This window comes from Leptonotus elevatus, chromosome 8 (genome assembly GCF_054856555.1).
Source record: "Leptonotus elevatus isolate MCC_2025b chromosome 8, RoL_Lele_1.0, whole genome shotgun sequence".
In the NCBI taxonomy this organism is placed as follows: Eukaryota; Metazoa; Chordata; class Actinopteri; order Syngnathiformes; family Syngnathidae; genus Leptonotus; species Leptonotus elevatus.
Genome location: NC_141246.1, coordinates 21,298,534 through 21,321,808, shown reverse-complemented (window position 1 = coordinate 21,321,808; position 23,275 = coordinate 21,298,534). Strand labels below are relative to the sequence as shown.

The following is a 23,275-nucleotide window of genomic DNA, read 5'->3' as shown; positions in this document are numbered from 1 at the left end:
TTTAGGTGTGTCCTTTAACAGTGTATACACTCAAATCTGGAGAGTGCTTCTACACCTTGCTGCAGACCCTTTTCCAGAAGTGTCTGACTTGGCAATGAAGGTCCTCAACTGCATCGCATACAAGGTATGTTGTCTTTATGTGAGTTTTATGTAAAAGTATATGGAAATTGTGGCCAGTCATACATTGAAATACTGGCTCACTGATTAAAAAAATAAAATATATATTTGTTTTAATTTCTTGTTTAACCTTTCCTTTTCTCTGTCTATTGTTGTGTTAAAATTAGTTTTAGTTTAAAATTCACTGCTGTACTAACTACATATTTAAAGTAGCATTTCCACTAGTTGTGTGAAATGTACCAGCACCTTTTATATAATTTTTCCCACATTGGGAAAAATCAGTTTATAGCACGCATGCACCACCCGCTCACTGGCATTTTGTGTCTGCAAAAAGACCATTTATTTTGTGTAAATGCAATTAAGAGCCAATGACTCCCTCATGCTTGGCATAGCAGAGCAATGGAAAGAGGTTGTTGAAACCTAAGGAGCCATATTTACCACTATTGGCCACCGCTTAGCCAAATGCCAAGGAAAGACTTCTTGTTGCTACCACCAGTATCAATTGCTCCCTCTGTTAACTTCAGACAAGTAGCCTTTCAGCGGTGGGCCTCCCGAGTGGACTGCAATAAAACAACAATAAAATGTGATTAACCACAAAATTAGGCAGACTTCTATGGCACTATACAATACAGCACTGAACTATGTTGTTGTATAGTGCTGTAGTGGCTCTGTGTCTGCAGCCCTCATGTCCCCAAATGCTTTATCAAAAGGATCTGTTTCCTAGTTAAAAATGCTGTCTATATATGTCTGATAAATAGACAAACTGCAAATTCTGGAGAAATTGTGTGGGAATGCTGAAAAGCTGAATGCTTTTAGCTAAATGCTTTTAGCTTAATGCTATTAGCTGAATGCTAAGCAGTCCAAGCGGGGTTTGAACCTAGGTATTCCCTGGTGGAAGGCAATTGCTCTAACGATTGAGCTAACTTGACTTGTTCAAAATCATGGCTAATAGCGTATTTATTTTTGAAAAGTGTCATCTGATGTTAAAAGCTAACATTCATTTGATCATTTCAGTGAAATTATAATCCATTTCCTGATCTGATAGTCAGTTGGTATCGAACCATCGAATGTATTAAATGTGGTCCAAGCGGGGTTTGAACCCAGGTACTCTGTGGTGGAAGGCAATTGCCCTAACCACTGAGCTAACATGACTTGTTTGAAATATAGCTAATGGCATATTTAGTTTGAAAAGTGTCATCTGATGCTGAAAGCTAGCATGCATTTAATAATTTTAGTGAAATTATAATGCATATCTTGATACGGTAGTCAGTTGGTATACATGTATACCACTTAGCATAATGGCCATGGATATCAATTGGCAATGCAGAGTCGTAGGTGGGATTCAAACCCACAACCTTCTGGTTACTGGACAATGCACTTTGCCAACTGTGCCACTCAGAAGCTGTATGTATGGAAGTGAGCGTCAAAAGTAGGACTTGGAAAAATGTAATTGTTTGTCCCATTGAAAATAACTGGGGACAGTTGATATTTAACGGTCAATTGTGCGAACACTGTAAGTAATGTTAAATCAGACGGTATATATCCCGGAGGGCATGAATTTTTGAAGCAAATTGAAATTATTATGTGGGAGTTGTTTCACGGCAAAAAAGAGTGAATAAAAATATTTTTTGCTTCAGCATTCCCACAATAAGTGATGCAATGCTGAAACAAAGTTTCTTTAACTAGTAAAGTTAGTGTTAAAAGCTAACTTGTGATCTGAGTTTGCCAATTAATTTCAAAATGTGACAAATCAGGAGGAGAACAAAACACATGCACACGTACAGCCGTCAGGTAACAACATGGCTGTACTACGTCATATCCAGTTTGGCCGCTGTGATCGGCCCGCTGGGAAGATTTTCGGTGTGCAATTCAAGAATCGTGAAATACTTGGTTAATGTGTATTGATTCGAGGAACCGTTCATGTTCGCGTGTATATTATATTGTTTAAGAACAAGTTATTCAAATGTGTCCCAGTCTAGCGTCTCAGTCACTTTAAGCAAAGGAGGCAAGGACGCTACACTGCACACAAGCTGGTGTCTAGTTGGCTGCTAGCTGAAAAATGCTTCAGGTGATCGTTTTTTGTGATCAACAATGAAAGGCATTGATCAACATCTTTTCCACAGAAATCAGTCAGGAGACAGACAATGTTAATATATTTATTCACTTGGGTGTTCTGACTGAGTCACATTTGCAACTTTCTTTGCACAAATGAGATTGGCACTTTTGAAATTGATTTGCTGGACAGAACTTGAGATTGAAGTCAACACTAAGTAGCTAAACTATTCCTTTGTTTGAGATGCTTGTTTAATTCTGAATAATTTTGTGTTAGGAACGATGTCTATTCTTTATTAGCTCTTTGAAAAAAAATACTATGTATTTTATTTTGATATACCTTTTCTGTTTATTTAAAAGGTTATCAACCTATTCCCACCTGTTCCAAACTATTCCAACCTGTTCCACCATTCCATCTTCAATACAATAAATAACCAACAATTCATCTGGCAGTTTTTCAAGTTTGGGCAGAGATGTGGTGAAGTAACACACATAACTTACCAGGCACACTTAATGTTCTGCTGCACTTTTTTACCCATATGCAAACAAGACTGACTTGGAACGTTGTCACCCTTAAGGGAGTTTTTGTTTGTTTTTAAGGGTTGGTTTTTAAGGACAAAAGACCTGAACAAGGAATTCATGGGACGCAAGAAAGTCCCCCTGGTGCTGAATATTTTCTCATTATTATTGCAGCACCAAGCTCATCAAAGATAACGTAATTACAATATTCACTCAAGTTCACAAGTGTTAGCATGGCCTTTTAGTTGAGCTTGAACTATATTGATTGCTGGCAAAGAGAACAAGGTCAGCAGTCAATTAGAATGTACGTGCTTCAAAATGGTGAAAGCATTAAATCCTTTTTAATAGCTTAGTTGTTTTTGCTCTATTGCATTTGGGTAAAATGTTTGGCTTATTTGATTTAATCCTGGTCTTTTCAAATGCGCCCACTATTTTTATTGTTCTTTCTCAGCCTTGACATGTATTATTTTGTAGAAGAACATAATCCATTTTTGATAAGTTTCACATGAAAGAATCCCAAGTTGAAAAAGTTTCTGCAGACTTTTCCTCTCTCATAGACATACAGTCGCGCACACACTTTGTTTGCTTGGCAAGGGAATGAATGATCATAGTCATGAGAAGGGGCGATAATGACTTTTGGGCCTTGAGCTCTCCTATTCCTCTTGCTGAATGCAGCAGAAATCTTCTTATTCAGTTCATGTCACATTTCCTCACCAACATATCTGGTTTTATCTAGTCTTAATCTTGGCCACCACCCTAGACCTGGTTGGTTAAAAGGGCCTCCAAAAACTGAATATTACAATCGTTCTTGATATATCATTATTAGCTATTGTATTTGTATCCTTTTCAGAGCACTTGCTATAATAGTGTTTGTTCAGTTTAATCGCTTTCTTACCATCTAATGAGAGAGGAAGTGAAAAGAAGCAGGTTGAAAGGGCCGAGCAAAGCCATCACAATAAACAGCAAAGCAGCTGTTCAAAGTGATTCCCCTTCCGCCCAACCCCCATTTCCTGCTTATGAGGTCATTCCTACATATCCCGTTTCCGCCTGTTAGCCACCAACGCTTATAGCCCCTGCATTAGCATGTTGTTTACCGCATTTTGACAATCACCAGCCATTGATAATTCATGAACATGCTACATAAAGAGATGAGACGCTATCATGAGTAAGGTCTCTTGGCTTCAGAAACAAGAAATGTCATGCCATTTATGTTTACTCAAAATCAACATTCGATGCGATTTTGCCTTTAGAAAACACTTTCTCAGCTAGACCGCTATGGGTTTTTTTAGGGCTGATACCGATTATTAGTAGTCAAGGAGGCCGATACCGATATTCGTCTGAATGTCCAATTCGTTCTATTGCTACTTTGTGGAGAGCAAAGTTTCCATCTTGCACACACTCACTCACTCACTTTTTGCTCTTGTCTTTGGCATGTACACCTGGTAACTTTTATCTGTATTTTTTATATCCTTCTCAATATTGTTCTTCTTGAGGAGGAAAAATGTTTTACATCAGTGTCAGAAGCTGTTTCCATAATTACACTCTTGACTGGGCCGACTGCTGTTTGGTCCCATTTCCAATTATTCCTTAATGTAATGCTAACCTTGGTAATTGACATGTTTTTATGGCTAAGGAAAGCAGTATGTACCTCTTCCTCCCTTCAGACAAACACACAAACAAAATAAAGCCGCAGCAATTTTTCAATTAACATAGAAATCAAATTAACGGCAATGCCTGCTAGTAAAATGTGTTTGCTTGGAGTTAACCACATTCACCCAGCACTGTTTTCTTTCCATCTCGGCTGTTCATCAGGAGTACTTTGCTTCCAATATCTTTATTAGGTTTCCACTTCCCTCGTGTACAGCCATAAGGATGAGCTTATATTACCTGCTCTTTTTAATGAGATACACTTTTAGAAAGTTAGATAAACTTTGATGCTGCCCTTTCATCCACTGATCATATTGACAAGTGGGATGCACTTTATCCATACTGCATCTGTAATCTTGAGCTATCCAGCCTCAGCATATACAGTGGTGCCTTTGAAGTACCTTGTGTAAAAACATTGCAATTTTAATTGAATTAAAACACATTTTTAGTTTTAAACTTATGTGGTGACGACATATTGACAAAGATAATTGTGTATCAACAGCAAACAAGGATGAAAAAATGCCAAGCACAAAGTGTACTTGTCTGCAATATAACATGTCTCAGGCGATAGAGTGGCCATCTCTCGAAGGTTGCAGATTCATTCGTCAGTCCCCCATGACAATGCTCAGGTATCCTTGATCAAGATACTGAAACCCCCAGTTGCCCCTAGTACATCAGTGGGTATATTGCTTTAGCATACACCGACCACAACATTATGGCTACTTGCAGACTAATGAGACCCTGGATTAATAAATAAATTAAAAAAACAGCCTTACGTAGATGATAATGCTCAATTTTAAGTGATAATATCAATGAGGTGATAAATTGATAACTGACCAATGGTAATTTTTGTTGTTGTTGTAGTTTAGTGGTGAGGAATTGCCCTGCATCATACTCAGCAATTATTTCTACTGTATGCTGGTTTTCTCATTTAGCTCAATGAACAAATCTAAATAATTTACCCAGCTCTCTGATGCAATGCAATCCTATATGATTAAAACATTAATTAAAACCAAGTTGCCATTTCTTCTGTTTTAGGCAAAATGTATTGTGTTTATAAATCAAAAAAGTGACTCTTGAACCATTGCTGTATAAAAATACTTGTAATTACTGTATTTAATTTTTTTGTAATGTGAAATTGATGACCAAATGTATGTTTGTTGTTTTGTTATACTTGAAAAAGTTACAAAAAAAAAGAAAAAAAAAAAAAGGTGCTGCTGAACATAGTGCCGCTCCACAGTCTTGGCTAGCAGAGCTTTTACCTCCGCCAGATGGCGTCCCAGTGGCTTGCAACATATTGAGAGCGGGAACTCTTATGTCACCTTACCTTATCAAAAATGCGTGCATAGGGTCCATTGCATTGGTGCATTGGTTTGTTTGCTTTGATGTCATTGACTATATTTACATATAGGGATTGTCCGGGTTAAGGTCAAAATTCGGGTTTCTGAAACATTCGGGATAACCCGTTAGCATGCGTGAGCCGACAGGGTCATTTTGCTCAATTGGAAATCCCGATCCAAACCGCAACAACATCATTGCACAAATAGACATAATTTCCGCTTTAAACTTTCAATGGTGAACAAACGACATTATATTTATGCCACTCACCAGGCTAGATTAAGTAGTTGGCTTTCTCCTCGCTCCAAAAGTGTGCTTCTTTGCTGCGTCATCTTGTTTCTTGAACTCTGCTTCAGTATTTCCAGGTGGTTGCGCACCAGAATCACGGGCTTCTGTGCACGATATATATGTGTGTTTAGATACACACTGTGGCGTAGAGACGGAAAATAACATGAAAACGCTGCAGAGAAATCAGTGTACAGTGGTCCCTCATACTTCACGGCTCACTTGTTGCAGATTCGCTCTATTGCAGATTTTTATTTGGGTCCTTTAATGCTGCAATTTTTGTTCTTTTTTTTTTGTATTATTTGAGTAAATAAAAAAAACTTTTTTTCTTTCATTCAACACAATCTATTACATTTTTAAACAAAATATAGAATATTTGGTAAATTAAGAAACGTGTACCATAAGTAAAATAAAATAAAAAGAAGACATTTTCCTCCTTTTAATTCTTCTTAGCAAGTCAGTGTCCCATCACTGGTGAGCTATTTTTAGAGCAGACCACAATTGTTACTCTTACATACTGGCACCTACACAGTAAGGCCAATGTGTGTGTCTAGTAGAAAAAACAAGTTAATTGAAGGCAATTAACTTCAACGAGGCTCATTTAAGCAACTTAGCAAGAAGACCTCATTAAGGTGACAGACAGTATTAGCGGTTATTTAAGTTATTTTTTTTGTTTGTTTTTTAACGACCTCTACTTAATGGCAATTCACCTATTGCGGGTGGGCGTGGAACGTAATGCCCGTAACACCCGCGAAAAGTGAGGGAACACTTTATTTAGTGTATTAAAGCATAACTCCACGCTTAATCAACTTGTTTTGCTGATAAACTGGTGTCTACAAATGCTGTCTACATGTCCTGGTGATTATTTTTACATTTTAGTACATGTTTGTTTAAAGCTTGATTTGGGGGCAAAAACTGTGTGTTTGGTGCCATCTTGAGATAAACACAATTTGGCTGTTTGTTCTCTCATTACATGAGACGATACGTACTACGTCACTTGTTCCGCATGACGTAGTCGCCCCCGCCACCCACTGGCTTGTTCTTGTACACGCCTCCTTAAACAGCTTTTTAGTGAGTGGCTGCTGTCAATCACAGCCAGACCACGCCCAACCCTCTTCCCATTTGCAATCCAACGGTCCTCCAGGCAACACCCCATTTGAGCGCCGATTTGAAATCTTAGTGAAGCACGAGTCTGACTTCCTGTTGAGTAATCCTTTAAGTGGGACGGCGTCACACATACAAGTCATTCCTGTACTACAAAGACCAAGATTCCTTAGCATGTGCAGAAGGAAAATGATCGATCTATGGGGGTATATGCCACGGAGGAGGCGGGACTTCCGGGTTTCACACATCAGCTTTGTTTCCGGTTTGGGACGTGTGGGCCGCGTCCCAGTGCTTGCGCTTCTGCCTTTGTGCCCCTTGGTTGCACGTTCCCGTCGACGGGAGTGAGTGCGTAGTGTGTCTGTCTCAGTTGTCCGAAGCATTTCAGAAAGCTGAGACGCCCTATGGGCGGGAGCGCGCGTTTGGCGGGCGCAGGGGTAGTGTTAGAACACGGCCAGCAGTGACGGGAAACTGTGCTAATGTGTGGAAGTCAGAAGTCTGTGGCATCTACCCCATTCCATATGTGTTTATACAAAGATAAGAGCAAATATTTGGGTTACCATGGGTCTTATTTAGGGGTTTACAAATCTGAATAAGAGCATATTTGGGTTTTTGCGCATGTTTACATAGCGTTTTAAAACCCGAATATTGCCAATATTCACGTTTTAAAATTGACCGCATGTAAACATGCTCAATATTGTCGCTTTAACCTGTTTCTCCATCGTTGCCATTGCTACAACCTGATGAATAACGATAACCAAACCCCCTCTTTTGTGTGTATCTCTACAGGCGATGATGAACGCTCGCCCTCAGAGAATTCTGGACTCTGGGTCTCTCACCCAGTCAGCTCCAGCCAGCCCCACCAGCAAAGGCACGCATATTCATCAGGCAGGGTAAGGAACACAACATGAAACTCAAAGACATCATACAGTTTGACTTGGTTTGGTTGGTTGGTTTATTGAACATATAAACATAGAAAAACATAAAACACATTACAAGTATAAAATATAAGTTGAAGTAAAAAGAAAAAGCAAGAATAGGAAGAAAGAAAAGAGTTTACATGTTCAAAAGGGAGTAGGAAGAAGTTAAAAACTTATTTAGTCCTACCGCTTATGTTTTGACTTATTTAAATAGATACAATAACATGTTAATATATTTCAATGAAAGAAAATGTATAAACCTGTTCGTGTATACAACTGCACTTCGACATGTACGTACATTTTATGACTTGAAAGAATAATAACAACAATCCAAAATAGAAACGTCTTTGTCATCTTTACTTTCTGTTTCCCTGTAGTGGCTCCCCTCCCATGCCCAGCACCAGCAGCTCAAGCTTAACCAACGAGGTGCCCAAACCCCCCACCAGAGATCCACCTGCAACACGCCCCCCTTACACACCCACACTTGGAGGGCAGGCGCCCCATTCCCACCAGTTTCCCCGCACTCGTAAAATGTTTGACAAGGGACCTGAGCAGGTAGACGAGTCAACTATTGTGTGTTTGAGGCGTGATATGCTTATCTGGTTTTCATTTTGTTTGTTTGCTCAGGCCGCTGAGGATGGAGATGAGCCTTGTGGCCACCGAAACTACATCAGTGCCACTCTGCAAACGGGTCTGTGTGATTGGAGTGCCAAGTACTTTGCTCAACCCGTCACAAAGGTAATGCCAACTCCATCTTTTTTTTACACGTTTGCCTGTACATATCACCTGTCTTATAATATCTCGTTGAATATGTCTGTTTAAACTCTAGCAAGTGGTTTTCTTTTTAAAAATTGTCCACTTTTCCACACATCTTTATATTCTACGGAAGAGGATTAGGGCCAGTGAAGAGGAAAAAAAGGTTGGCAGGATTCTCACTTTATTCTCATAATTCTGACTTTAAAGTGAGAATTCTGACTTTATTCTCATAATTCTGACTTTATTCTCATAATTCTGACTTTATTCTCATAATTCTGACTTTAAAGTGAGAATTCTGACTTTAAAGTGAGAATTCTGACTTTATTCTCATAATTCTGACTTTATTCTCATAATTCGCACTTTAAAGTCAGAATTTTTACTTTAATGTCAGAATGCTGCAAATAAAGTCAGAATCCTGCCAACCTTTTTTTTCTCTTCACTGGCCCTAATCCTCTTCTGTAGTTTTCCATCAATATTCAATTATTTATATGCATTTGTTTATTATTTATCCATTTTGTCTAAGGCAACTGAGACAGCTGTTGACATGAGCTCTCTTATTAAATTCATTAAAAGATATTCTGGTTCTCCTGAAGACAACAGCGCAGGGACCAGTCACTGTGTGAGAAAGTGCCTGCTGGTTGTACACGATGGCTTTGCTGAATAATTGAACTCCTTGACTTCCATAACTTAATATCCTCCTGAGAGAAATTAAAGGAATGCTTTACCATGCACAGCGGCTGTAACGTTTGTCATATAATATTGAGTTTCTGTCAGTTTTAATGTCCTAATACACGATTCAGTCCAGACAAAATAAATAAACGTCCGCGTAGAAGGAATGATTTGCGTTTATCAATCAAGATAAAAGGAAGACAAATAGAGAGTGTATATATGATTGCTTTGTTCATGAATGACAATGTGAAGCTGATACAACCTGAAAAGTATTATAAAATTAAAAGAGAAAAGAAATGCACATAGTCTGTTTTTTGCACCGCCGGCCACAATGGATGTCAAACAATGTAATGTTAACTGGTACAAATCATTATATAAAATGTGTATTTGTTCGTCTTCAATCATTATCGTGTCTTGCTTCAGTCGACGGGTGTGCTCACTCTCTCGTCTCTTCTCCACACATTACAATGGAAATACAAAAACAATGTCCCTCGACAGGAGCATGCGACCAAGGTGACAATTGCTGCTATTTAGGTATTTTTTATTGTTTCAATCTTTTAAGTTTAGTAGGTATACGGGTTATATTGGTGAATGGTAGGTGGAGAGCTGAGGCTTTCTGCACCATGACAGAAGAGAGTGTTTTCTCAGTGTGGTTCTCTACTGCGGTTTTTCAAAACAACTTTTTGGTTTTATTGTTTGGCCGGCAGTTGCCAAATTTGGATGCAAAATTGGGAACCAGCCGGTCTTCAAAATAAAAGGCCCCACCTCAAGTACAGGTATTGATGAATCTAAAGGTGCAGATAGAGATAATGCGCAGTGCAGTGGAAGAAGGCGGAGTCTGAAGTGGCTGCAGTAGATGAGGAAAGCAGACAGATAATTGGATAGGAAAGATGTAGCGTGAAGAGGAGATTACGCTTCCTCTGCAAAATTTTGAGTGCTGTCATAAAACGTCACTGTTACAAAATCCTACATGTGCGCATGAGTGCACCTCAAAGTCTTAGCACAGGTTTTTGCATCACGGTGTCAAGAGCACAGGCTGAAACGTTACTTTAGGTGTGAGGAATGACATTTTTTTCATGTCTTTTTTTTTATATATGAACACAAACTTTTGTGTGGGGCAGTTCATGACATGATGGGAACTGATTGTCCTGATTTCCCCATAACATAATATGACAGCATTCAAGGGAAGAGACTAAGGCTATTCATTTATTGTAAAGAAAGAAATGGTGGTGTAACAAGGCTACATACTAGGATGTCAATGCTCTTGTTTACTTGTGTGATGTACTTTTATACAGTACATCCAGTTTCTCATATAACAGCAACTGTGCAAACAAACCACCTTCATAATTCAGTATTCTATACTTACTTTCGGAACGTTTTCACTCCTTGACTTGGTACTTATATAAACTTGGCACTCACATTTAAAATGCTTAAGTAATGGACACTGACATATATCAAGAAAGTTCTTGGTCGGAATGTCATTCTATTTGTGTTTGCATGCTCTCCTTGTGCTTGTTAGAGTTCCCCTCCAGATTCTACAGCTTCTTCCCACTGTCCCAAAATATATACAGTAAGTTAGGTTAATTCAAGATTGTACTTGTGCTTGATTGGCTGATAACCTGGCCAAGGTATAAATCTCGTTTAGCCCAAGTCCGCTGAAAAAGGCTGCCTTCCCGCAACTCAGCATTTACCACAAAACTCAATCATTGCAAAGATAATAAGACTCGCTTTTATTGACACTGTCAGGTATTATTTTAGTGGTTGTAGATTGCAATGTGGGAAAACTGCACTGCATCATACCAAGAAAAGCTCCACACTTCTCCAAAAGTATTTGGACATTGAGCCCAACTCTTACTTTTGCTGTAAATGTTTGTATTTGGCATCAAAAATGCCAAATTGGATACGCATCTTACAAGTTTACATGAAGTGACTCAAGTGAATAAATTGCAAATAATAACTGCATCAAGCTTTTGTCTGATTGACATCACCAAACTTTTGCATTCAGGTTTAAGTCTGTAAATTGACTTAGCCTGTCTAAATCCCTCTACTTGTTGTCCTTGATGAGCTCCTTATTTATTGAAACAGCACAAAGAGTTAACATTTACAGCAACTCGCAGACGAGATGGATGGAATCAACACAAAGAAAATCACAAAATAGGCGATTAAAACACTAAGACCCTTCCTGGCACAAAATGTTGCTTTTCCGTGCATTACATTGACTGATGTGTGACGTGTTCACTACATGCCAATCTAAGATATCCTATTGAATGCTCTGAACCAATGGCAGGTCAGCTTTTTCATATTGAGAAAAAAACTAACTTAGGTATCAGTATGGTATCGGCATCGGCCGATACCGCAAAGCTGGGTATCAGAATCAGTATAGGGGGCCAAAAAGCGGTATCGGAACAACACTAGTTAGAATTTATTGATATGTTTGGATTTTTTAAATAGGCCATATTGCTTGATCTGCTCAAAACGAATCAATTTAAATCAACATAAAGACTTATGATGCACATCTGGCAAAGGTAGGGCCCGTGGGCCACATCTGGCTCGTCCACAGTCTCTGTAACCTTCTGGAGTGTCAGGTATGCGCTGCTATTATTTGATGTGCATATGTGTCAGCACTGCAAAAGAGAACCAGAGCAGCGACTTGTCTTCAGCTTAAATATATTGTTGCTGTATTTTTTTTACTTTTCTAACCATTTTTGAAACTTTTTTATGAATGGCACTGATGCCAGTTGTGGGCTTCACAGCCTCTTTCCAACATTCTTTCTTAATGGAGGGAAGAAAGTAATTTGCCCTGATTGTGCTCATGTCAGCACACTTTAAAAATATAGATGAAACATGGACGCTGTGGGGGGGGTGGGGAGGCGAGGGTTTGTATGTGAATGGTGATCAAATAGTGATTAAATGTTCTACAAGCGCGTTCATTCAGAGTGAACATTCACCCAAAAAATTTCATCTACTGTATTTTCACGACCATAAGTATTCAAAGACAGAGTCTCAGTTACGGGTGCTATTTCTGTATTTAACACATATTGTTGGACGCAGGCATTGTAAAACATACGCCAGCTTAAAACATGTAGTAGCATGCTTTCATGCATGCTAGCGTATGTTTTTATTAAAAAGGCAGGAGAGTATTTAGCAATGTACTCATATTACTTACGTCATTGTAGTATTGTCAGAGTCCGTCTCGATCCCGTGCGGCTCCTCAGAAATTATGCCAGCTTTTGCAATAGATCGATTAGTGAAAGCAGACACGTTAACCCAAACATGCACAATCCATTCACAGATTGTGGCGTAACTTGCTGCGAAAGCACCAAGACGCCCATATGTATATTATATACAGGAAATGCGGTCCTGGTTGATGACATTGTCATCTTTCAGTTGTCTTTCGGGTTCTCATCATGTCTACCAGTCCTCATCCAGGACCGCATTTCCTGTACATAAGCAATGTGTCGGTGGAAATGCTTCCACACACAGTCAGTCAAGCGGAGCGCTTACCTAAGTCACACAACATTTACAGATTTTGGAACTCGGTACACACAAAAGGCGCACCTCATTATTAGGCGCGGCGTTGATTTTTGAGAAAATGTAAGGCTTTTAGGTGTGCCTTATGGTCGTGAAAATACGGTACTCTTTCACATAATGGCATATGTTGATGGACCGCCGAAGCTGCTACGTAACAAGATGCCGCCACCCTGTAGCGTGAGAGAGAGACACGCTATGCAACGCTCTACAATGCCAACTTCAAAATAAAAGACGAACATGTAATACTGTACATAGACATCTTTTATTCTGAAGTTAGCCCTAGGAAGTAATTGTTGTAGCTGTCTGACTGACTTGACTTTTACTTTTCGACTGGCTGGACTTGTAAGATTCTTTGGAACGCAAAAGTTCACTAGGGCAACTGAATCTGGTGCGCATAAGACTAGCATTAGTGCGCATGCGCAATTGTGCACCGCTTATGTGCAGCCTTGTTAATAATTACTTTATATCAGGTACTGGTACAAACTCAATAAGAATGTTGAAAAAAGTTTTATTTCCAAAGCAACTTAAAACATGTCACTCCTAAGAGTTTCTTGGATTTCACACAAATGTCTCTCCTTGTCTTTGTATTAATCCTGTCAGATCCCAGAGGAGCATGACCTGCAGAGTCAGGTGAGGATGGAGCGCCAGTGGAGATTTCTAAGAAATGCTCGCGTCAAAAGGCAAAGCAGAAGCATCACACAAAGAGGTCAGTCGCTCTTGCTCAACCACATACGAATTAATCTGTTTCTTTGTTTACATGCTCAAATGTAGCTAATCCACTGGCTTCATGAAAGAAATGTTTCTCCCATTGTCATTACAGAATTTGTGATCTCATGCATAATAAAATGCTTTTCTGATAGACGAGGTAACTCAAAGCCATTAATGTGTGCACAATGCAACAAGTTAGTCGTGAAATCTGTTGTCTTGTGGCCAATTAGGTGCTATTAGGCCATGATATATCCTTCAATATAAGGACATAAAATAAGGTGTACTCTTGCAAGACAAAGATTTTTTGGGTCTCTGTTTGGAAAAACATTCACATTGTGAATGTTTGCAAAACCTATTCCTAGTGATTGATCTTGGCCAGAAATGAAAAATGAACAATTTGATGACAAACGATTACCACAAGCTTTGAGGATGAGCAACCATATGGCAGAAAATCTAGCTGATATTTCATGTTTTGTTGGAGTCAAGACTGATCAGAATATTCCAGGGTCCAAGCCGACTGCTACTCTGTTATAATCACCTTCAAGGGTCCAATTGAGACACAGCACTATTGCGGGGAAAGAAAATAAATTGACTTGGGAACAGTCTGTAGTCTACCTGCCACGGTAACAACACTGCCTGCCATTTATAGTACAAAACGTCTGTCTGTCAAATTCAACACATACTAATTTTGGTACCTTGAAAAACAATGACAACCAGACATTTTTATGAATTGATAAAAATAAATAAAAAATAAAAATAGACAGGATGTGTAAAAACTGGACATAGGTCAGAATGTCCAAAACAAAAAATATATAGTGCGCTCAAACATACCCACAATGCGCTTGGAAAAGTGGTGAACATCAGTGGTCACTCAAACGGTTAATATAGACCACAATGCATTGCTAACAGAACAGCTTTAGCTTTTCCTTTAGCCTTTTATTTTTTATTTTATTAAATTTTTTGCTCTACACCCTGTGTGGGGCATACCGCGATCAATCTGGGCCGGGGTTCTCTGGGATGGCACAACTCCCTGTGTCTGTGGTCTGACATCCCTCTGTGTGGATGAGCTACCTTTGGGTGCTTTTCCTCACATGGTTTCTCTGTGCCCCGCAATGTATTTTTGCATAGTTCTCAGTATGTGTGTGTGGGCATGCTCACGTTGTGGGGAGGGGGTGAGTTTTCTTTTTTTATGTATTAAAAGTGGTATATAAAGTTTGATTTGAATAATACTTAGGTCTCGGTTTAAAAAAATTAATAAACGATATTGAATCAATTGTCCTTTTCAAGACGATATTGATTCATGAACTGTGAATCTCTTTTTCTCATAAATCATTTAAAAAAAAAAATGGAATTTGAAGGCAATTTTTTTTCTTACTATTTTCTTGAAATTTACTGTTCAAATGAATATAAAAGTATTTTCTTACATTTATGAATGACCTGACTTTGCACTTTAAGACAATTCTGAATCTTTTTAATTCATATTTACAATTATTGAATTAGAATATAAAGACATTTTCATCTCATCCTTGCTGATGTCAATGTTTGTGTAACACTTAAGTGATTATAACTTGTTACTTTCATTAATAAACTTAATTCATTTGACCAGTTACTGCCTCCACAAAATTTACTTTGGAATTTAATATGTATCTAGTTTTTTTATCATGTACTTGACATTTAAGAAAAATGTATGTGCCATAGTTTATTTAAATTTAATTGAGGTGAATGGAATCGAATCGGGGGGAAATGTAATTGAACTTAACTCTTGTGAATCGAAATTGAATCGATTGAGGAAATTAGAATTGATACCCAGCCCTAATAATAATAATTAATAATAATTTATTATTAAAAAAATTAAGAAACGTATGATTTTCCCTGGATCATTTGTTGTCTCACCCACTAGCGTGTTTGAAACCTTCGTGAGATTAATTTGTTGGAGCCAAAGGATTAAAAAACTTGACCGTCACTAATACAAAGTACGCGAATGTGAACTCATCATCTATTGCTGGAAAAATCCTGTTACCCTCTATTCATAACATTGCTTCCCCCCCTCCCCTTTGTCACAGTTATTGAATTTTCATTGATGTATAACTTTCTGCTCATGTTCAGAAGATGATCCTCGTCATAACTACCCTTGATAGAGAATGTGAAGTATAGAATTGTTAAAATCCTCACGGCTACAATCGCGCTTGAGTCATAGAGCAAGTGATGTTGAAAGATTTTTTTTTTCCCTTGCAAAATGAGCAACAACTCGTACGTCACCGCAAAAGCCCCCATTTCACACCGTTACGATTCAATTGACGTCACAGCCAAGGCTCATCGGGCTTCTCTTGGTGAATACCTGCTAAGGAAAAATAATTGAATTCCTGCCCCTCTATCCCCCGTCCCCGTTGTTTGTAGGGTTGCCCTCATTCAGTCGGTGCCCCCTTAGAGAGAAATAAGATGAGAGGAGTGAGAGTAGGAGGGAGAGTGCCTTAGATGGAAGGCGAGGCAATGTGAGGAAGAAAGATTGAAAGAGCCAAAGAACACTATAAATTAGAAAACGAAGCTTATATATGACCCTTAATTTTTTCTGATGGAAAAAAAATGACGTAGATCATCAAAGCTGTGAAAAGTCCTGCAGGGGATTTCGTATTTTGTCATCGCTCATGAACATCAAACTCCACAACCCAAAAGCAGTCAGTGGAGATGATTTTTCAAACACATGCATCTGCTTTTGCCTCAGGCTACACAATTCAACCACAACTGCATCAACAATGAATTTATCATAGATTTATCGTTATTCTACTTCATCTTGTTATGGAAGCCTCAAGAGTATGCTCAGGTTTGTGCAGGACACGTTGGCAAAATGTGTTGTTGCTATGACAACGGGAGACTGTGAACTTCAGGTTGTCAGTTGTACTTCTCTTGTTAGTTGCCACTTCTCCTTGCAAAGTGTTTCCGCTCAGTTCGGCATGTGCAAATCGTTTTGTTTTCCTAAAAAAAAAAGCACAGTATTGTACACTTGTAGGCTTCAGCCATCGGTGACAATTAGCTGATTGGCTGTTAGCTAGTGTATTGGATCAAAGTAGACCATGAGAGTAAAAAAATAACCGAAGCAATGGAAAAGGAAATGTCATTATCTAGTAAATTAAGATCAGCAAAACGTTGCTTTTTACTTGGATTTGATGCTGCTTGATTATGAGTATGATGGGCATTGCTCTGGATTTGTGTGAATTTTATCTCATGAAACCCTGACGGTGGAAGGTATCACAAAGACTGACGCACGCACACACGCATGCACCTCACTGTCACCTTCTCCACCCCAGTGAGAAATTTCTAGATACGACCCTGAGTGTGTTATTATGTTTTCACTTACATTTGGAAATATTGAAGTATTTTAAAATGGTGCAAAATGTTCATTAAATGAAATGATTTGCATGAGAATAACTGGTTCATTTGACTTTATGAATGTCAGATAAATTTACTTGAATGTTCTCAGGAAATCGAAGTCATTATTGATCATTACTGGCCAACTTACCATCATAGAGTCCATCTAAATGATTTTTCAAACATGGGAAGCTGCAGGAATTATTAACTCATTTTCTCCCAAACACGTATAAATGCGTTCTATTTTAATTGTTTTAAGTGTCCCAAAAACATATTTATACGTTTTTATGGTTTTGTTTTGTTTTTATGCTAGCGCATACAGAAGGCTTTGGTGCCGCGTTTATACTAAAGAGAATGGTTGAAGCAATGGTAGTTATTACAAAAACGGCCAGCAGGTGGCAGCAGAGTATAAGAGACCAACCAGGGCCATGTTGAAAAAGTCTCTCTTTGTCAGTGTTTTCACCAGGAATGTAAATATTGATGAAACCTAGCTATATTCTAATGCTAATTGCTGCAAAACAGAAACAGATGGAAATATACTTTTTCCCTAATGAAAGAAGAGACTCTAATCTTTCTTTTGGTAGGTTCTGTGTTTTTATAGCAATAGAACACAATATTCATTGGGCCTTGCAAAATCAGACAAAATCCAGTAAAACAGCCGGGAGTGAAGGGGGTTGCTTCAGTGAAAATTAGTTAATGTTGCCATTAAAATTCTCTATCATTTTTCTACCATTCATTTTATTTTATTTAAGATGGTTTTATCATCAGTTATCTTTTTAGATTTAAGTACCAAAAAACATGGAAAGTCCAATTCTAACTCACCCAGTGTGGTTAATGACTTTTGTTTTGTTTTTTACAAAGCTATGCATATAACCTTGAAAATGCTTTTTCAACAAGGAATTTTAATTATGGTCTGTCTATACCGTATTAATATTTGTTTTCAATGTTTGGCTGTATCAACCATTACACCCTCCACTTAATACAGCATCATGTCATGTACTGATTTTTTTGGACCCTGTGAGAAAAAGGGAAAAAAAGCTACCATCTATACATCATATATTGTCTTCATCTCTCCTGCTCGCAGGTGTTTCTCGACTGGACGATCAAATATTCATCAATCGCAATCCCGGGGTACCCTCTGTTGTCAAGTTCCACCCCTTCAACACCTGCATAGCAGTAGCTGACAAGGACAGCATCTGGTACGAAAAACAGCGCACCAAACGCACACAAGCTCAATGCAGAGGGTCGACCTTTCACACTCATGACTTTGTGTTGTGTCTGTTATAGTTTTTGGGACTGGGAGAAGGGCGAGAGGTTGGACTACTTCTACAATGGCAACCCCCGCTACACCCGCATCACAGCCATGGAGTATCTGAACGGGCACGACTGCTCATTGCTGCTCACTGCAACAGGTTGCAAAAATATATGAAACATATACAAACTTTAAACAATATCACACGGGATATACTACCCAACGCATCTAGAAATGTACACAGTTACTAGTTTGGTCATTGTTTTCCAATGTGAAAGTAAACCTTATAATGCATCACTTTCACCCATTCTCACACACATTCATGAACCAGTGGCCAGTGCAGCACTGGGAGCAAATTAGGGTTCAGTGTCTTGCTCAAGGACACTTTGATTATGACCACTGACTAGGGCTGAGGATCGATCCCACAACCTTAGCGCTGGGAGACGACTAAGCCACGGCATTGTTTGGAAACGTCGTATTTCGATTGATTGATTGATTTTTTTTATTTTGAACAAAGAGATAACGGTGTGCTATTATAAAGGACTACAGAGATCAAAGAATTATTACTGTTGAGAGGCTGAAAACAGAGGATTTTGACAATTACTTGATTATTAACTCTGCTAAACCTTATCCAAAAAACACCCCCAACAGCGCCAGCCAATTTCAAACGTTTTCACTCATCTTTCAAGAAATAGAATATTGACTACTTAAACATGGTACCATACTACCATACGAAAAGATTGAATTCCATTCTTTAATTTAGAAAAAAAAGAATGTTTCTACCTCATTACATTCTTTTGTATTCACCATTTGAAAATAGGTAATTTGAATGACATCAAGCAAAAATAGAAAAAAGGAGAAAACAAGCTCTTTGTGAAAATATATATTTTCTGCACAACAGTGACTTTGACACTAATATTTTTTGTTTTGTGACGCCCTGTGAATTAGATTTAATGAAACAAACGCTTTGATCATTCACGTCATCCTTGAACTTTTTTTTTTTTTTCAAAAGATCCGCCATGTTGTCATGTAATTTGATACAGGTGAGCCCATTGAAAAGAGATACAATGCTGCCATCATCTGGCCATAGTTAGTGGGTGTTTTGGGATTTTCACAACCCCATTCACAAAGCAGCGCTGCTCAAGAGGTTGCACTGCCCATTGAGAAAAAAAACGTAGTTAAGGTCAATTGACGTTATTGGCAGTATACAGTGGGTGTGTCCTTAACGTGAATTGACGTTTATGGCGATAAAAGAGTTAAAATTGTTGTGGAATTTTTAATCAATCAATTTTGACACCTCTGGTGCAGGGATTAACATCAAAACCCACCAACCCTCCAAATGCAGGTGAAGTTCAACTGTGGTTGCTGACGGTACCATTCCCACTAGCCACATTTTATTTCAAATCAAAATACCTGCCAAGATTGGCCAACTAGTTGCAGTTATGTCGACAATCAAAAACATTAGCAAAGAGCCATTGTTTATGTTTTGAAGCTTTGTTTTTCTCGCAAAGCTTCCTCAATATACTCCCACTGATACCAATGTTTGTGTTCTGTTCTGGATACACAATAGTGGTTTACTGTATGTAAAAGCTGCGGCTAACTCGTGACTAAATGATTGAGCATTTTACCCCCAAAATAGTCGAGGGGAAATGCAATGCAAAACCAGCGAGACACAAGTTGCCTTTCACGGCAGCACGACGGTGATAGACGACATCTAAAAAGCAAGCTCGTGCCTGATTCCATTTCTGATGTACGGCAACAGTCATCTTTGTCAACTATTGGGCTAGTTAGCGAAATGCCTACATGGCACTTTATGACGTATTTACAATAGCCATGCATTTCCTTTGCATGTGAATTGAAAATAATCTGAATTTGATTGTGATTTACATGTAAATAGTAAGTTAAAGGCATGTTTAGGAACTGTTGAGCCTTACCATATGAATGTACTGCTAAATACTTAAGCAAAGCTCCGAGCTCAATGGCTCCCTCCCACCAGCTCCTTTGAAACCTGAGTGAGACTCATCTGTTTGAACCGCAAGGACTTAAAACACTCAGCTCTGGAAATACAGGACATGCAGTGCTCATGTGTATTCATCATCTATCATCAGCAGAATAATACAGTTACCCTCTATGCTCATCAAAATCCTAGAACACAGAACAATTGTGTCTTTACAAAACAGTTAAACGGAGCTAGAAATAAATGCTGCATTTCTTTCCACGCCTACAGAAAATACGATTAAAAGCGAAGCGATAAATGACTTCAATTCGATCTCATCAAAATGCATCATGCTCTCGATCAGCCATGCACCGAAGGACATCAATGGGTACATTAGTTGTAAAATATATTTATAAGTGTTTAAAGGTAAAAGCGAAGCGGTCAATATAAATCAAGTTGACTTTTATGGTTAGTAATACGTTTCTTGGAAGAGTGTGCGGACATGTTTTATGTCAGTCGGGCTGTGTTGGCGCTGCTCTGCACCATTTTGTTTCTCAGTGACTGTTATTTTTGTCAGCCTTATTAGAATGCTTTGATTTTTTTCCGAGAAGCATGTCTGGTCACGGACAGGTTGTGCTTGTTTTGAAATTTGATTCAAGATTTTCACGCAATTATCACAGTGCAGGTGAAAAATAACACTTCCAAATCGACTGCTTTGCCGCCTTTTGACCTCATCCCCATTAACACCTTGCGCTTGCTGTAAATTCTCTTTTTCTAGATGATGGAGCCTTGCGTGTTTGGAAGAACTTTGCTGACCAGAAGAACCCGGAGATGGTGACAGCGTGGCAGGGCCTGTCTGATATGCTGCCGACGACCAGAGGTCAGCCCTCCACCAGCGCACACAGTAAAGATCTTACTTCTTATCTTCTCACCAAGCTTTCCCATAATAGTTTGCTTTGTTACTTTGTCCATCCTCTTACCCACATACCTATCTGGTAAAAACGTGTCACTGTTGTTACGGGGTTCCCGCAGAAAAAGTCTTAAAAGGCATCGAATCCATGAATTTTAAAATTGGCATTAAGTGGTCTTAAATTAATCTTTCCAAAGTTCTAAAAGATTGTATTTGCGGAAAGTGTTGTGGAAACATAGCGAGAACCACAATAGCAGAACCCACAAAAAATAATGTGGCTTTAGTCGGAACTGAAAGAGCAGATGTGTGTCATTTATAACAGTGGTCCTCAACCCTGGTCCTCGGGGACCGGTATCCAGCCTGTTTTCCATGTCTCCGGCAGCCAACACAGGTGGAAATCGTTATCAGGCTTCTCCAGAGCTTGCTAATTAGCTGATGATATGAATCACCTGTGTTGGCTGCGGGAGACATGGAAAACAGGTTGGATACCGGTCCCCGAGGACCAGGGTTGAGGACCACTGATTTAAAGGGCTGGGTTTAAAAAATCGAATCATCAATATCGGATCGATTTTCATTTTCGAGCCTGATATCGATTCATAAAACCCCCCAAAAATTAGAATTTTAAAGGCCTTTTTTTGTATCTTTGGGTTTTCTTTAAATTTACAGTTCACATTAATTTAAAAGTATTTTCTTGCATTTATGAAAGACCTGACTTATTGCACTTGAATCATTTTAATTCATATTTACAATGATTGAAATATTTTCTTCATCCTTGCTGATGTCCTTGATGTTTGTGTAACACTTAAGTGATTATAACACGTGTTACTTTCATTAATAAATTAAATTGAAGTGAATCTAATCGAACTGATTTAATCTAATCGATACCCAGCCTTAGTCATTTATTGAGAACTTTGTGCAGTTGGTTGTGAATTTAAATTCAAATGGAATTAAAAAGTCTTTACAAATCTGCAGGAACCCTGTATTGCGATCATTGACAAGTAACTGTAGCCATGATAACCCAATAGTGGATTGATTGTGGTTGTATGGAGTTCCTGTCCAAAGACACATTTAAACCAGCTGCTATTTAATGCCTTGAAGAAACTGACGCAAAATAGAGACTCTAGTTAGCTGCAAGCAGGAGTGGCACTGTTAAGTCAGCCTCAACTATGACCATGGGCAGAGTAAATGACATTTAAGAAAAGTAACAATTGTTAAACCTTCACCCATTGGAAGTAATTGTTTTTTTGTGGATGCAGTTTGCAGTGGTGTGACGTGATCATACTGACATACGGTGCTGAAAATTCTGCCATGCTTATCTAACAAAAAAGATCGATGTGACCGAGATGAATCCGTTCAGAATTGTTTCCACCTTTTATAATGTATTACTGAACTCCAACAATTCAAAAAAGTAACTCATCGGAATCTTTAAAAGGGACGGTGTCCACCTAATTGTAGTTCAGGGCCACATGCAGCCTAAATTCATGTCAAATGTGCCAGATCAGCAAAATCGTACCAAAAATATTTATTTAAAAAAAATATTACTCTTTTTCCTCAACCCATATTGTTGCAATACATTTTCCTTTTACAAAACCTTAAGAACAACCTCCGATTGATTAAGAAAAATGTCCTTTGATTCAGTTTAATCATCTACATTATAATTGGCTACAGTAATTGTGTATGAAGGCACGAAACTTGTCACAGGTATTTGGAACTGAAAAATGCAGTACTGTATTGCAGTTTAAAATGTCATGTGCATAATAATTGTTTGATCAAACACCTAAACTGACTCCTATTAGAAAGTGATCTGCTGCCCTGTAAATTACTAGACTTTAAACATTCAATAAATAATCAAATGCACAGCTATATTCTATCACAGTGTACAAACAACAGGATTCCACTAAACCCAAACTCCTGTCTGGAAGCTGTTGACAAACATTTCATTGCAATTTTTTGTTAGCTATTAGCACAGCAAGGATTCTGTTTCATAGAGCTATAAACAGAAGTGGCACTGCGAGATGAAACCAACGCCGTTCGCTCAAAACAACCCAGAGCGGCCACAATGTCGTTTGCGTGTTGAAGTGCCTGAGCACATGTTGAAAGGATGACAAGGACGTGGTCTCCTTCATGCGCACAAGAGGCTCACTGACGAGCCACGTTAAAATGACAAC

At 38.6% G+C, this 23,275-nt stretch overlaps 1 protein-coding gene across 4 annotated transcripts in view; it reads left to right on the top strand.

Moving 5' to 3' along the window:
* The window catches only part of rptor (regulatory associated protein of MTOR, complex 1), a 166,320-nt gene that overhangs the window by 120,480 nt on the left and 22,565 nt on the right, over nt 1-23,275 (top strand). For 2 of the 4 annotated variants that reach the window (XM_086083497.1, XM_086083495.1), the window contains exons 22-29: nt 6-124; nt 7,849-7,952; nt 8,357-8,534; nt 8,607-8,717; nt 13,536-13,641; nt 18,094-18,208; nt 18,297-18,421; nt 20,976-21,101. In XM_086083497.1, coding sequence (XP_085939623.1) covers nt 6-124; nt 7,849-7,952; nt 8,357-8,534; nt 8,607-8,717; nt 13,536-13,641; nt 18,094-18,208; nt 18,297-18,421; nt 20,976-21,101 — 984 coding nt within the window. The remainder of the gene's footprint in view (nt 1-5; nt 125-7,848; nt 7,953-8,356; nt 8,535-8,606; nt 8,718-13,535; nt 13,642-18,093; nt 18,209-18,296; nt 18,422-20,975; nt 21,102-23,275) is intronic. The other 2 variants (XM_086083496.1, XM_086083494.1) reach the window with 1 other exon arrangement.